Source organism: Chaetura pelagica, unplaced genomic scaffold (genome assembly GCF_000747805.2).
Source record: "Chaetura pelagica isolate M959 unplaced genomic scaffold, ChaPel_1.0 scaffold938, whole genome shotgun sequence".
Lineage (NCBI taxonomy): Eukaryota > Metazoa > Chordata > Aves > Apodiformes > Apodidae > Chaetura > Chaetura pelagica.
The window spans coordinates 697,199-712,973 of record NW_009954221.1 but is presented as its reverse complement, the minus strand read 5'-3'; the positions used below and the strand labels follow the sequence as shown (position 1 = coordinate 712,973).

Below are 15,775 nucleotides of genomic sequence, written 5' to 3'. Positions count from 1 at the left end.
GCGGAGCGGGGCTCCGTGGGGCTGAGGAGTTGGAGCAGCGGGACTGGAGCGCTGGGGATGTGTTCTGGGGCCATAGGGGATGGCGACTGGAGCAATGGGGTCGGAAGGATGAGGCAGGGGCCTGGGGCATCTCCCCTTCTGCGGGGCCGCAGGCGTCCTCTCCCCCAGCCCCCCGCACGGGGCTGCCCCCCCAGGCTCAGCTCTCCCCTGCCCCCCCAGGCTCAGCTCTCCCCTCCTGCCCAGCCCCAGAAATAAGAATTAAACACCTACAGGCAGCACGTCCCGCACAGCTCCTGGGGGTGATGTTTGTGCAGCCCCTGGGCAGCTCAGCCCCCCGGTGCCACCCGCCCTGGGTCGCTGGGGGCGGTTGCAGCGGCTGGGCAGAAGATCAGGGCGTTGCTGAGGAGGTTTTGGTGCATTTAGAGCTGCCCGGAACCACAACGTTGTGCTTTTCGGGGGAGGGTGTAGCGTCTCCTCCTTTTTGTGGTTGCTCTCAGTTGGAGCAGAAGTGCCTCTGGGGAGTTCTTAGTTCGCCGCAGGGGCCTGGGGGGGCTTTTCACTTCCCTCCCAGCTGCTGCTGAGCAGCTCCCCCCGTTCCTCTGCCAGGTCTGGGCTGCAGCTCCCCAGCCCCCCTTGCCCTTCTCCCTCCTCCTCAGCAGATCCGAGCCCAGCCAGGTTTTGCTCAGCAGGGTTTCATGTTTGCGAACATATTCAACCTTTCCAAGCTGTGGGATGACTTGAAATGGGAGGATTTGCAGCTGCTTTCGTTATGACGCCGGGGAAGAGCAAAGACAATCCCTAATCATTTTGCAGTGAGGGCTGTTCCATGGGAAGACCAAACAGGGGTTTTAAAGTGCCCTTTTGCTGTGCTGACATTTTTTGCTGGTGGCGCCTGGTGATACCAAAGCTCATATAAGGAGCTCTTTGTGTTGCAGCAGGAAAACAGTTGGTGCCCTTTGCGTGTTTGGGAAAGGCTGGGTGAGGGGTGGAAGGGAAGGGCCTCAATGTTTCCCAGACGCCTGCTTTTGGATAGAGATCCTAACATAGTCCTTAACAAAGCCTCTTGGTGAAACTCCAGCAGCTTTCAAGTTTCAAACTTTCAGCTTTTCCGTGTGGAATCTTGTAAAAAGAGGCAAGACAAGCCTGGCAGTGGTGCTGGGGGAGCCAGGGGACCTTCAGTGCAGACCTTCTGTCTGCAGCACTCCCAGTCCTCTCCCTGCTCATCTCTGGTGCTGTAAGAACTGAAAACACCAAGAATGTCCCTTCGCGTCTGAGCCTCCTCCCCTGCTGCAAATGCCGGGCTGAGCTGAGCTCAGAGCAGACTTTATTAGGAGATTAGGGCTGTGGGGGCCACAGGCAGGTCCAAACCGACTCCATCCTACCCAGAAGTTGCTACCCAGAAGTTGCTATCCACATCCCCAGCCTCCTATCTGAGGAACCAGGCTCTGCTGGCAGAGGGGAGAAGGGAGGAAGAGCAGCGAGGAGTTCCCAGCAGAGCAGGAAGGTCCCTCACTGCCTTCTCCATCTCCTTGGGGCTGGGAAGAAGGTCCTGCCCACACCTCGTTGCATTTGCTACTGTTAGAAATGAAATGTAGTGTTGTTTTTGCATTTTAGTGTTAGAAACACAGTGCCAGGTTTGGTTTATGTCCTAGTGTTAGAAATATATAGTTTGTTTGAGATAAGTGAGGTATCTGTATATTCTAAGGACACCAGGAGGGGTTTGTGGCCCAAGGAACTGAGGGAGTGAATTGGGCTCCACCCGGGGATCTAAACATGGAGAAGGATTTATGGCCCAAGATAAGACCCAGCAAAGCCACTTCTATCTTGCTCTCAGGGCAGGGTGACACCAGTAGCTTTGTTAATTGGGAAGACAGCCCAGGGGGCAAGAAAGGTCAAAATTTTACCTTAAAAAGTGATCTGCTAGAATGGGATGTGTGAGCAGGGGCAGGAAACTTATAGGATACCTGGAGTACCCAGCCAGTGGGGAAAGAGGGGAGGGAAATTTGTGTCGGGAATAGGGAATATAAACTGTTATTCACCTTACTATGGGTGTGCCTGCTTGTTTAGGTTACCCATTCTTGCAAGAATGTAGATAAACTGTGCTTCGTTGAAGGAAGGATCTGTGTGGGCCTGTTCATTGGCAGGACAAATGTTTCTCACACGAGGGTAAAGGAAATCTTCTCTCTCAACAAAGTGTAAGTGCTGGTTTTCCCCAACAGCTACTGCTGTGACATCTGAAGCAGCCACGTGTCAGGTAGAAGCTGAAACGGGGTCCTCATGGCCCTGCAAAAAGCCCCAACCAGTTCTTGCCCAAACCTCAGAAACCAAGAGGATAACAGAGAAAACAGCCCCCAAATAGGCTGCTTTTAGCACCACAGAGCACTCCCCCACCAGTCAAGAGCCCAACATCCCAAACCCTTCTCCAGGATCTCAGGCATTTTGCAGGGGGAGAGAAGCCATCATCACCTCCTGCTGCTTCTCCCCTTCTGATTAGACCTGTTGGGTAAGAAGTGACTAAATAACCAGCTTTCTACACACTCACATGGCTCTGCAGCAGCCACTCCAGCCCTGATAATGCAGGTTTTTAGCTGCACAGAAGCTAAATCACCCTTAATTTGGGTGATTTTCCCCAGGACCTTATTTTCAGAACCCCTTTCAGCAAGGCAGAGACCAGGACTATGCAGTTGGTTTCTCTGGTGGTGGGATGTCCAGGGCTGGAGGTATTACCAAACCGACTCCATCCTACCCAGAAGTTGCTACCCAGAAGTTGCTATCCACATCCCCAGCCTCCTATCTGAGGAACCAGGCTCTGCTGGCAGAGGGGAGAAGGGAGGAAGAGCAGCGAGGAGTTCCCAGCAGAGCAGGAAGGTCCCTCACTGCCTTCTCCATCTCCTTGGGGCTGGGAAGAAGGTCCTGCCCACACCTCGTTGCATTTGCTACTGTTAGAAATGAAATGTAGTGTTGTTTTTGCATTCTAGTGTTAGAAACACAGTGCCAGGTTTGGTTTATGTCCTAGTGTTAGAAATATATAGTTTGTTTGAGATAAGTGAGGTATCTGTATATTCTAAGGACACCAGGAGGGGTTTGTGGCCCAAGGAACTGAGGGAGTGAATTGGGCTCCACCCGGGGATCTAAACATGGAGAAGGATTTATGGCCCAAGATAAGACCCAGCAAAGCCACTTCTATCTTGCTCTCAGGGCAGGGTGACACCAGTAGCTTTGTTAATTGGGAAGACAGCCCAGGGGGCAAGAAAGGTCAAAATTTTACCTTAAAAAGTGACCTGCTAGAATGGGATGTGTGAGCAGGGGCAGGAAACTTATAGGATACCTGGAGTACCCAGCCAGTGGGGAAAGAGGGGAGGGAAATTTGTGTCGGGAATAGGGAATATAAACTGTTATTCACCTTACTATGGGTGTGCCTGCTTGTTTAGGTTACCCATTCTTGCAAGAATGTAGATAAACTGTGCTTCGTTGAAGGAAGGATCTGTGTGGGCCTGTTCATTGGCAGGACAAATGTTTCTCACACGAGGGTAAAGGAAATCTTCTCTCTCAACAAAGTGTAAGTGCTGGTTTTCCCCAACAGCTACTGCTGTGACATCTGAAGCAGCCACGTGTCAGGTAGAAGCTGAAACGGGGTCCTCATGGCCCTGCAAAAAGCCCCAACCAGTTCTTGCCCAAACCTCAGAAACCAAGAGGATAACAGAGAAAACAGCCCCCAAATAGGCTGCTTTTAGCACCACAGAGCACTCCCCCACCAGTCAAGAGCCCAACATCCCAAACCCTTCTCCAGGATCTCAGGCATTTTGCAGGGGGAGAGAAGCCATCATCACCTCCTGCTGCTTCTCCCCTTCTGATTAGACCTGTTGGGTAAGAAGTGACTAAATAACCAGCTTTCTACACACTCACATGGCTCTGCAGCAGCCACTCCAGCCCTGATAATGCAGGTTTTTAGCTGCACAGAAGCTAAATCACCCTTAATTTGGGTGATTTTCCCCAGGACCTTATTTTCAGAACCCCTTTCAGCAAGGCAGAGACCAGGACTATGCAGTTGGTTTCTCTGGTGGTGGGATGTCCAGGGCTGGAGGTATTAATTGCAAAGACATGACATCCCTGGTTGGTTTATCTTCCCTTGGTTTTTGGGGTGGGGACCCATGCAGGGGGGTTAGAACTAGGTGATCTTTAAGGTACCTTCCAACTCAAACCATTCTGTGCTTCAATGGAAAATCTGTCTCATGGCCACCTGTACATGCTGTGCATGTCACGGCCTCCCTAGTGAAGAAACTAAGACAAAAGTTCTCTGAAAATGTTGAAAGCAGCAGCCAAAATGATCAGGAGCTTGTGAGGAGAGCATGGAAAGCCTGGGAGCCTTCAGGTTGGAGAGGAGGGGTTGGGAAAGGGGCTAGGATTGAGGTTTTCAGAGTTGTGGAGGTGATGGATAAAGCAGATCTGGAGCACAAGTGTTGGGGCTGGTCAAGGAAGTGATGGTGCATCTCACTGTGTCCTTCACAGGCCTGCCCACCATGCCCTGGAGCTGCTGTCCCAAGAGCACGTGGTTGCAGAAGGACTGTCCCTCTTGCTGGTTTGAAGGATGCTGCAGGGCTTGGCCATGTCACCCTGGCTGCTGGTGGCCATCAGAGGCTGTGAGTGTCAAAAGGGACGTGTGGGGGGTTGTGTCAGTCACAGACACCCTTGGAGACAGCCCCTTCCATGCTCTCCTTGTGCCCCTGACCTGTCCCTGGAGCTTGTCCCCTCCCCAGTGTAACCTTTTACGTTCGCTAAAAGTGGCTCCTGGCTGGTGGCTCTGGAGGATTTGGGGCCTGGAGGTATCTGACATGGCTTGCTGCTTCCTAAGTCCTTTTACACCAGCAGAGCTACAGTGGGATTCCCACTCCCAGGTGTTGTACAGCCAGGGGTACATTTCAGGGTCACACCTGACCCCCCACTTTAGCTTCATTCCACCCTGGGGAAGCCATAAAAAGTTTTCAAGGCAAAGGTTCTGATGTCAAGACCTGCTTGGACTCCTTTCCATGCTAATATTCCCTGCTGGCCACTCCTGGTGTGCAGAAGCTTCCCAGGAGGCCAGATTCCCATTGTTTTCAGTGCAAGGGTGAGGAATTGTCTTACCAAGTGAAGCAGCATTTCTAAAACACACCAGTGACAATGTTATGGTTTTTATCTTGATGGAGGAAGGAAGTGAGACAGGGGAGTCAGTTGGCAACTTGTGCCAAAAAAAAAAAGAGATGAAACTGCTCGTTGGCAGGTGCTGTCACACTAACCCATCCTGCCCTGGGATCTCTCCTGTCCCCAGCCCTGTGGCTGGGGCTGCAGGGCTGCTCTGCAGAGCTGAGTGTCACCGAGAGCCGCGTGGCAGCCGAGGGATCCTCCATCCTGCTGCAGGCACCACAGCTCCCCAACATCAACCTCACTGAGTGGGAATTCATCGGGGGCAGCAGCCCCCAGCTCATCCTGCAGCACTACACACATTCCTACCCCCCGGTCACCTACCCACCTCCCTTCCAAGGCAGAGTCATCTTCTACCCCCAGAACGGCTCCATCCTCCTGCAGAGGCTGCAGGTGACAGACAGTGGCATCTACAGAGCAACAGTCGATCTGATGCAGGACAAAGCCTGGACCACCCTCCTCGAGGTCCTCAGTAAGTCACGTGTGCTGAGAGGGGGCATTTCTTAGACACGGGGTCACCAAAGTGGAGTCCTAGAACATTTTGAGTTGGAAGGGACCCGTCGGGACTGCCCACCAGTCTGATGTTACCCCAGTGACCATAACACCATCAGCCAGGGTATGGTGGGCTGATCCAGCTGGGTGCTCTGAGGCTGCTGTGAGAGGCAGTGCCCAGGCTTTGCTGAAATACAGAAACCCCCACATTTACTGGCTTCCCTTAGTCAACTGGATGGGTGACCTTATCATGAAAGGAAATGTTTCAGTTTTGGGCAGTGGAAAAGGACATTGAGCAATGGAGTGTCCAAAGGGGAGCCCTGGGGATGGGGAAGGGTCTGGGTGGGGTGACTTAGGAGGAGCATCTGAGGTCACTTGGATTATTCAGCTTGGAGAAGGGGAGGCTGAGGGGTGAGCTCATTGCAGCCTGTGGTTCCTCACCAGGGGAAGAGATGGGGCAGGTCCTGAGCTCTTCACCCCTGTCACCAGTGACAGGACTGGGGGAAATGGTAGGAAGCTGGATCAGGGGAGGCTGAGGTTGGATATCACGACAAGGTTTTTCACCCAGAGGGTGGCTGAGCACTGGAACCAGCTCCCCAGGGCAGTGGTCACAGCCCCAGGCCTGCCTAAGCTCCAGCAGCATTTGGATGATGCTCTCGGGCACATGGGGTGATTTTTGGGGTGCCCTACACAGGGACAGGAGCTGGTCTTGATGATCCTGATGGGTCCCTTCCAACTCAGCATATTCTATGATTCTGTGAAATGAAGTTGGTTAAGCAGGACTTCCCCTCGTGGCTGTGACCAATGACCAAAGCCTCTCAAGGGTTATTCAACAGCTTGAGCATGCTTTGAACTTGGTGGGTGGTGCCCTGCTCCTGTAGTACCTCCTCTCCTTCCAAACTGACCTGGGGTGCAGAGCAGACCTGCTTGGGTCCTTCACAAGGGAGTCAGAAGAGAAAGTTCCAAAGGGCTGGGTGTTTTTCCATGCCAGCCACACTTGGGCCCCAAAGCAAGCCAGGACACGTGCTCCTGGCTGTGCTACCACACTGCTCTCTGCTTTTCAGAGCCCGTGTCCCAGCCAGAGATCCAGTACAGCCCCAGCCTGGCAGGTTCCCCCATCGAGCTGACCTGCGTGGTGCCCGAGGGAGTGGTGGCTTCCATCTCCTGGAAGAAGCAGGGACATCCCCTTCCCCCTGAGAAGTGCTACCAGCTCTCAGGAAACACCACCGTGCTGCAGATCAGGAAGGGAGAGAAGTCAGACTGTGGTTCCTACTCCTGCAATGTCAGCAACAGGATCAGCTGGAAGGAGACGGCCCTGAACCTGACCCTGGCAGGTCAGCCTTGCCCTGCCCTGGTGGGACCCAGCCTTGGTCCTGTGCCAGGGCTGTCCCAGCACGGGGCTCCCCTCCTGCCCTGCCTTTGCAGGTCTCACCCCTCCCCTCCACCACGCCTGGAGGTTGGTGCTCATCACCTTCATCCTCAGCGCTGGCTCCACCGTCGGCTTCGTTGTCCTGCTGTGTCAGAGGTTTGGTGAGTGCCAGGTCTGCAGCCCTGACCCCAAACTCAGCCCTTCTCTCCCCACCCTGGCCAGGGCAGAGGGCAGAATGTCTCGGCCAAGCTCCTTCTCCCCATCATCCTCTATCTAGGCTGAGAAGTGAGGGTGCTGAGACACTGGCCCAGGTTGCCCAGAGAGGTGGGAGTTGCCTCATCCCTGGAAACATTCAAGTTCAGGGAACTGGGATTGTTTAGTTTGCAGAAGAGGAGGCTGAGGGGAGACCTCATTGCTCTCTACAGCTGCCTGAAAGGAGGTTGCAGGGGGGTGGGAGTTGGGCTCTTCTCCCAGGTGAATAATGACAGGACAAGAAGAAATGGCCTGAAGCTGCCCCAGGGGATGTTTAGATTGGACATTAGAAAGAATTTCTTTACCCAAAGAGTGGTTGGACAGTGGAACAGGCTGCCCAGGGAGGTGGTGGAGTCACCATCCCTGGAAGTGTTTAAAAGGAATGTAGATCCAGTGCTGAGGGACGTGAGTTAAGCACTGAATGGGTCAATCAGGTTATGGTGGGGGGAGTTAGCTTATGGTTGGACTTGATGATCTTCAAGGTCCCTTCAACTAGGATGATTCTATGAGTCTATGAATCTATTGATGGGCCTCTGAGCAACCTGATCGGGTTGAAGATGTCCCTGGTCATTGCAGGGACTTGGACTAGGTGACCTTTAAAGGGCCCTTCCCACTCAGACCATCCTGTGATAGTTCACTTGGGGAGTGGGAGGAAACTTGCTCAGTGACCAAGCTGCTGTTGGGTCGTGTCCTTGGAGCCATACCCAAGGATCTGTAATCTGCTAGTGCATTCTTCTGCCCACCAGGGGTAATCCCTGGAGTAACAGACCATCTGGAGAGCAGAGGTGAAGCCCCACAGCTGGTAGGGAAGTTCTCCCCTGTGTATTTGTGTCTCAGCACTAACACTGGGGACATGTGCAGGTTGTGGCCTTAGATCTTGCCTTTGGGGGTGATGTTCCCTGAGGAGCTGTGCAAGAGCTCTGGGTGGGCTTTCCCCCCACGAAATGGTCTCCAGAGGAGACCCAGGCCAGTGTCAGATCATTATAGGAGGTGAAACCTTGGCCAGAGGTGTGATGAAGTGTCTCAACAGGTGGAACTGGTGTCTGGTTCAACATGAAATAGCCCCAAATCTGGCTGGTTCCTCCTGAAGTCAAACAAAGCCCTTGAAAGTTCACCAGGTTTCCTCTTTGGGTTTTTTTAACCTCAGGGATTAAATTATCTACAAAGAAAACCTGTGCTTGTTGTTCACTTTCCCTTGCAGGCTGCACACCTCCTGGGGGTTGTCCTGGGCATCTTTGCTTTTCACCAGGACAGAAAGCACAGAAACATCTCACTGTGTTCACCCACGGGCTGCTGTGCATCTCCTCTGTCCTCCTGCTTGCCACCTCCATCATCTGGCTGCAGGAAGAAGGTAGGACCGAGTAACCTGATTTGTTCCTGGTGGCTTCAGTGCCTCATCTTCCTTTTTCCTCCAGGTCTTTACAGTGGCACTGGTGGTGCAGGGTGTCCACCAGCTTACATGGAATCATAGAATTATTTGGGTTGGAAGGGACCTTAAAGATCATCTTGTTCCAACTCATCTAGTTCTAGCTCACCTTCTGGTTTACCTCTACCCCTGCAGGTCCTTCTGCTGCCTTCATCTTGCTTGGACTGTTCCTCTTTGCAGCAGCCATAGGAGCTGCCTGGGCAGCAGCAGGTGCCCTGTGGAGACCAGCAGCGACCAGCCATCTCAAAACCCAAAGGTGTAAGTTGCTGTTGATGGTCCAAACCTTGGGTGGAAAAAGCCACAAGCCCAGGGGTCAAGTCCTCAGGTTTTCACTGCCAGGAGGGTGCGGGGCTGTGGCACATCCAGGAGACAGTGCCCAAGCTGTGCTCAACCTCCCACCCAACCCAGCCTCCCCATGTCCCAGCCTGCACGTTTTCCTCTCATCCATCAGCAATGTTTCCCTCCCCAGGGCACCGTGTCCTCCAGAGCTTTGCAGCCCCCACAGCGCTCGTCGTCAACTCGCTCTTCAGCCTCCTTTTGCTCCACAATATCCAGCAGCTCCATGGTGAGGTGTTTCCACCACCTGTGTCCTTGCTCAGCTTTCTTCTGGGGAGCACTGGGGTGCCTTGTGGGGTTGGTTGGCTTCACACAGGACAGAGAGTGTCCTTAGGTGGCTTCGCATGGCTGGTCCTGCAAGAAACCTTCCCAGAATCTGCTGCTGCTTTGGGTTGGAAGGGATCTTAGACACCACCAAGTCCAAACCCCCTGCCATGGGCAGGGACACCTCCCACCAGCCCAGGTTGCTCCAAGTCCCATCCAACCTGCCCTTGAACACTGCCAGGGATGGGGCAGCTTTTTGGAAGCTCCATGCAGAGCTGGGAGGTCGCAGCTCTTTGGTAGGAGCACAAGGTTCATCCTGGTGGCTCCAGCGTTTGAAGCACAGGGATCCCCATCCTCCATCCTGTAGAAAGTCCCTGGATTAAATTAATGGCACCCAAATGTTCCAAGGGGGGTACTGGCCAGAGGGACAACACTGACCAAGTTCTCCCTTTCTCTTGAGCAGAGCAGGGCTGCTCAGAGGCCACTGATCTGACCACCTATGCCTGTGTCACCGTGGCCATCCTGGCCCTGCTGCTCCTCCTGATCTTCCTCACATGTAAGTGTCCCTGTGGTTTCCTTCCAGGAACCATAAAGAGGTGTTTCTCCACAGAGACCCCCTGGCTCAGCTCCCACACCCCCCTGGACAGATGCTTCCCACTAGACAAAACCCAGACTTCTCTTTTCAAGAGCAGGACTGTCCAAACCAGCCTGAGGACCCAGCACTGGTGTCCAGCCTTGTAGGGCAGCACAGCTGGCCCTGCTCCCTGCCTGTGGCCTTGCCAGCCCCTTTGATTTCTCCACGGATGCTCCAGGGAAGCAAGTTCCTCCTCCAGAATGTCCTACTCTCATCTTCCCTAGCGATGGCCATACTTTGGTCAAAAACACCCCCCTCAGCTGTGGAAGCTTTGGGAGGAGAAAATTCCCCTAGCAGAAGGGAGCAGAAGGGTTTTGCTTCCCCTCCAGGGCTCTGCAGCCCCATTTCCTTCCCCCATCCCACGGAACACAGGGATCAACATCAGGTGGGAACATCCCACCTGAACTGCCAGGTGCTGTTGGAAACCCAGGAGTTACTTGGCCTTTCCTTTCTTCCCAGGTCACAGGGAGAAGCAGCAGCAGCAGATGGGAAGTCCCAACACCTCCCGGGCCATTTATCCAACCTGCCCTTGAACACTGCCAGGGATGGGGCAGCTTTTTGGAAGCTCCATGCAGAGCTGGGAGGTCGCAGCTCTTTGGTAGGAGCACAAGGTTCATCCTGGTGGCTCCAGCGTTTGAAGCACAGGGATCCCCATCCTCCATCCTGTAGAAAGTCCCTGGATTAAATTAATGGCACCCAAATGTTCCAAGGGGGGTACTGGCCAGAGGGACAACACTGACCAAGTTCTCCCTTTCTCTTGAGCAGAGCAGGGCTGCTCAGAGGCCACTGATCTGACCACCTATGCCTGTGTCACCGTGGCCATCCTGGCCCTGCTGCTCCTCCTGATCTTCCTCACATGTAAGTGTCCCTGTGGTTTCCTTCCAGGAACCATAAAGAGGTGTTTCTCCACAGAGACCCCCTGGCTCAGCTCCCACACCCCCCTGGACAGATGCTTCCCACTAGACAAAACCCAGACTTCTCTTTTCAAGAGCAGGACTGTCCAAACCAGCCTGAGGACCCAGCACTGGTGTCCAGCCTTGTAGGGCAGCACAGCTGGCCCTGCTCCCTGCCTGTGGCCTTGCCAGCCCCTTTGATTTCTCCACGGATGCTCCAGGGAAGCAAGTTCCTCCTCCAGAATGTCCTACTCTCATCTTCCCTAGCGATGGCCATACTTTGGTCAGAAACACCCCCCTCAGCTGTGGAAGCTTTGGGAGGAGAAAACTCCCCCAGTTTGGGAGCAGAAGGGTTTTGCTTCCCCTCCAGGGCTCTGCAGCCCCGTTTCCTTCCCCCATCCCACGGAACACAGGGATCAACATCAGGTGGGAACATCCCACCTGAACTGCCAGGTGCTGTTGGAAACCCAGGAGTTACTTGGCCTTTCCTTTCTTCCCAGGTCACAGGGAGAAGCAGCAGCAGCAGATGGGAAGTCCCAACACCTCCCGGGCCATTTACGTCACAGCCCGCTCGGTAACTCCCTGCCCTCAGCTGCTTCCCCTCCGAGTGTCCCACGATGAATATTTGATTCATTATGATCAGTTTATTCATAACAGGAAGGGGGCACCTGCCTGCCTCCCTGCAGAAGCTGTGGGCTCTGTCCTCACCTGGGGGGGGACACAGGGGAGACTGCTGGTGGCTGGTGACACAGGTCAGGTCCTGTGGGAGGTGGTCACAGGCTGGGGGGGGGTTTATTGCCTCCCCCAGGCCAGTCTCTGGGGTGATGTGCAGCAGTGGGGGGGCTTGAGAGGAGTGTGATGGCAGCGTGTGCTGGGGGTGCTTGTCCAGCCCCCCCAGGCAGTGCAGCTTTGCTCTGGGGTGCCCCAGCGTGTGGCTGAGGAGCCCCCGGTCCCTTTGGTGCCACCAAAGGACATGGTCTCTGTGTTTTCTGCAGGTGGTGGAAGAAACCCGAGGACAGAAGCAGGAAGGGGAGTAAATGGTTGTCCCAGAAATGGTCTCCCACACACTTAACCCTCTACATGGACCTGTCACACCTCCTGCCTTCTGCCTTAGTGTGTTAGTGAGTCAACAACACAAAAAAACATCATGTAAGTGTCAATCAAGGGGAGAAGCTGAAGGTGTTTTGAGGACTTTGCTGCAGTTTCCTCCACTAGAACATGCTCCTGTTGCTAGTGAGCATGGACAACTGCAGCTGAGCAGATGGATCCCCAGGATCAGCCCCTCTTTGTTCCAGGAGGGTTTTGGTGTCACCCCCTCCCTGCCCTCCTTCCTCCTCCTCCCTGTGTCCCTTTTGGAACCCCAGGGAGCTGGGTGGGTGGTCACTGGGGTGGCAGCTCTGCTGTTGCCAGTCCCACTTGCCTTCCCTCTGCTTTGCAAGGCAAATTGTCCCCATGTCACATCCCCTTCCCCAGAAACCTCAGGCCAAGCCCCCAGCTTTGGAAGGGATCCCTTTGGGAAAGATGCCCAGGAAAGGCAGCTCCACCCTCATCCCTGTGCACCCTGGGAGGGGGATTTATTTTTTAAGGTACTTAGTATATTCCAAAGGGTGATTTCCCTGAGCTGATTTCCCTTCTGGGGGTTTGGAGCCAACCCTGCATTCACACCGTGGCCTTCAGCAGTTTCCCCTGCAGGCTGGAGCATTGTGGGTGAAGTTGGAGCAAGTTCTGCCAAGGTGCCTCGTGTTTGTCCCCGGGGCCAGGATGGCAGCTCCAGGGGGTGTTGATCCGTAACAAAACAAAAGGGGGAAAAAAACCCCACCCTTCTTTGCTAGGCTTGCTTTAATAAAGGTATTTCCCAAGGACACTTCCATCTGTATCCCTGCCTTGCCTCCTCAAGCAGGAGGTGACTCCAGCCCAGTCCTGACCCTGCTGCTGAACTGGTTCCTGCCCTGGCTGGTGCTGGACCAGGTTTCCCTGCCCAAGTACAAGTTCCTGCAGCAGCTGCTGCCCATGGCACTGATCCAGGTGCTTCCCATGGAAGAGGAATGCTGCTTTGGGAAGCAGGCAGCTTCCTCTGGCCCTGCTGCCCCGCCGAGTTGTGCAGCATTTTCCCACCTTCCCTGCTCCTCTTGCCTGCTCTGGGACCCCCCTTGTCCCCACATGGACACCCCAGGCTGGATTCAGGGTGTCTCTCCTCCAAACCCAGGGCTCTTTGGGATGCTGGGGATCAAACCTACGGTGCAAACATGAGACTTTCCCATGTTTTTGCCCCCCCCTGCAGAGCCCAGACCCCACGAAGGAGGAGGAGGGGGAGGAGTGACCAGCAGGGCCAGGCAGGCTGCTGGCATCTGTGACCTGCACTTGGGTACCTGAGAGCCTGGAACAGCCCCAGAGACCCTCAGTAACCACACAAAGAGGATACAACAACGATAAACATCATAAATAAATAAAGATGGGAATAACTTGACTAACAAACAAACTAGATCATGTCCAGAGGTCCCTTCCAACCACTAATATTCTGTGATCATCTGGAAAGCAGAAAATTAATCCAAATAGGTGAAACGGAGCCTGGGAAAGTAGGAAGGGGTCAGAGGGGTTGGCTGCTTCAGCTGGAGGAGCAGAGAAACAGCCCAGGAAGACACAGAAACCCCACAAAGCAGGGAACAAACCGAAACCATCCTCCCCTGCGGGTGTTCCCGCTGCAGCAGAACCAGCCGCGGTGTCCTCTGCCCCCTCCTGTCGCTGCGCTGCAAAACAGCCTCACTGCCTGCCCAGAACGCAGCCTCTCTCTGCCAGGGCTTCCCTGCACCAGAGGGGACCACCACAGGGGTCTCCCCGGGACCCCAGCCCCACAGGATGGCCCCTCATCCACCCGGGAGCGGCTTGGGGGGGGCTGCACTGGGCACATGTCAACCCAGACACACAGACTGCAACCCAGTCACTGCTGGTTGGACTCTGTGAGCTTAAAGGTCTTTTCCAACCTGCACAATTCTGTGATATATCCAGCTCTTCACATGATAAATTAATCCCAGTTTTACACAGCTCTACTCTCTCTGCCCCAAAGGCTTTTTCCCCACCACATTCACCCAATACAACACACGTTGTTGCCCCCAGCCTAGAGGAGGCTCCTCTGCTTAAACACTGCACATGAACCTGCCTGCAAAGGGCACCAGATGACCCTGGACACTAAACCCCCCAAAGGCATCTTGGCCCCCATCACTTGGGTGGCAGCTTCCCAAAGTCCCACTGCTCCCAGCCCTGCCAGGGCAGCCACTTGCCAGGTCCCCATGACTCAGGGCACTGCTACGTGTTAAAAATACACTTACCCAGCTCTGGAGCAGGGTTGTGGGGTTGGGTTGAACCCCAGCAGGAGCAGGGCTGCCTGGGCAAGGAGGGGACAAGGCTGCAGGATCTCCCCCTGTGGTAAATCCAGCTCTTCAGGGGCTGAGCACCCTCTCTCAAGCCTGACACAGGTGCAGGGTCCCCAGTCCCACGTCCCACTGCCAGCTTCAGACCCCCCCCCACGGGTTGTTGCCCACCTCTGAAGACCATGGTGATACCCACGGGATAACAAACAGGCTTTTATTAGCAGCAACAGGCATTAAACCACCACACCAGCCCCAGAGGGATGTACAGACATCAGGGGGAAGCAGAGGGAAGTACATTCTGTAACACACGTGGCTGCGCCTGGTTTACACCTGCAAGTGCCACGGGGACCTGACAACCAGCTCAGACCTGAGCCTGGGATCTGATCTGCTCCAAGTCCTTTAGCTGCAAGGTTGAAAGGCCAGGCTGAGCAGGGGCCCTTTGCTGCCAGCCCCTGTGTCCCTGTGTCCCCGGGACAGAGCAGCCCCGAGCAGGCAGGGTCAGCAGCCTCCCAGGTGGCCAAGCCCCCAGCCAGTTTGCTCTTTTTGCTCCAGGAAGAGGATCAGGACAGCTCAGCTCACACTGTGGGATGTGATTTGAGCCTCTCGTGGGTGCAACTCTATTCCCCAAGGAGGAGGGATAACTCTGAGGAGAAGGAAACCCACCACTCCCCTGCCAGGACAGCCCTGGGCTGCAGCAGCAGGTCTGCAGACAAGACCAAGCAATAAACACCCTCCTACCCCCCAGTACTGCTCTCCATGACCCTGACTTGCAGCAAGGAGGTCTCCAGGCCACCAGCTGCTCTGGGACAGAAGTGACCATCCCATAGCTAGAGCACCCACAGAGGCCTTTGGGACCAGCCAGGGTGCTGGACTGGGGCTTATCCCCATCAGAACAAAAGATGGGTGCAAACACCATGGCCTGAGGGGCAGGAGGCACTGGGGAGCTCCAGCACCCAGTTTTCTCCAGGCTGAAGAGGTCAGTTGTGCCTCCAGGCTCAGACATTTCAACTACAAGACCAATTAACAACGAATAATGACCCCCTCCTGAGTAAAGGCCAGGAGAGGAGCAGAGGGGAAGAACAAGCTTGGCTGGGCACAGCTGGGCAGGAGCCAGGGGGCTGCTGCTGGGAAGAGCAGGGCATGTCCCCAGATCCCAGCAGAGCCCGAGGCTGGAGGACAGAGATGCACTTGGGGGCACCCCTGTGTCCCCCACACCAGGCTGCCTCACTGCTCTAACACAAACTCCTGCCCTTCTCCCTCCCTCCAAGGGCCAAACCAATCAAACCCCCCACGATCTCATCCCCTGGTGAGTCCCGGGCACCAGGAGGCCACGGTGAGGGGCTCAGGGCTGGCAGGGTAGCCCTCCCCAGGGCCACTGCTTTGCCCAGTGGGGCCAGAGGCTCTTCCCACACCCACAGGCACTTACCCCAGAGCACGAGGGCAGCAGCAGCAGGGTCTCCAGGCACAGCAGTGCCCAGTGGCACAGGGCCCTGGGGAAGGGCAGGACAGCACTGGGACAGTCCAAGTCAGTGTCATACAAACACATATTCACGGGGTTCA

General features: G+C 55.0%; 1 protein-coding gene across 1 annotated transcript in view; it reads left to right on the top strand.

Annotated features, from left to right (window-relative positions):
* LOC104393948 overlaps positions 1-15,775 on the top strand; it is a 43,687-nt gene that overhangs the window by 3,904 nt on the left and 24,008 nt on the right. The window contains exons 4-12 of the mRNA XM_010003476.1: positions 4,510-4,579; positions 5,329-5,653; positions 6,738-7,007; positions 7,099-7,203; positions 8,544-8,645; positions 9,190-9,285; positions 9,784-9,876; positions 10,717-10,812; positions 12,745-12,872. Coding sequence (XP_010001778.1) covers positions 4,510-4,579; positions 5,329-5,653; positions 6,738-7,007; positions 7,099-7,203; positions 8,544-8,645; positions 9,190-9,285; positions 9,784-9,876; positions 10,717-10,812; positions 12,745-12,872 — 1,285 coding nt within the window. The remainder of the gene's footprint in view (positions 1-4,509; positions 4,580-5,328; positions 5,654-6,737; positions 7,008-7,098; positions 7,204-8,543; positions 8,646-9,189; positions 9,286-9,783; positions 9,877-10,716; positions 10,813-12,744; positions 12,873-15,775) is intronic.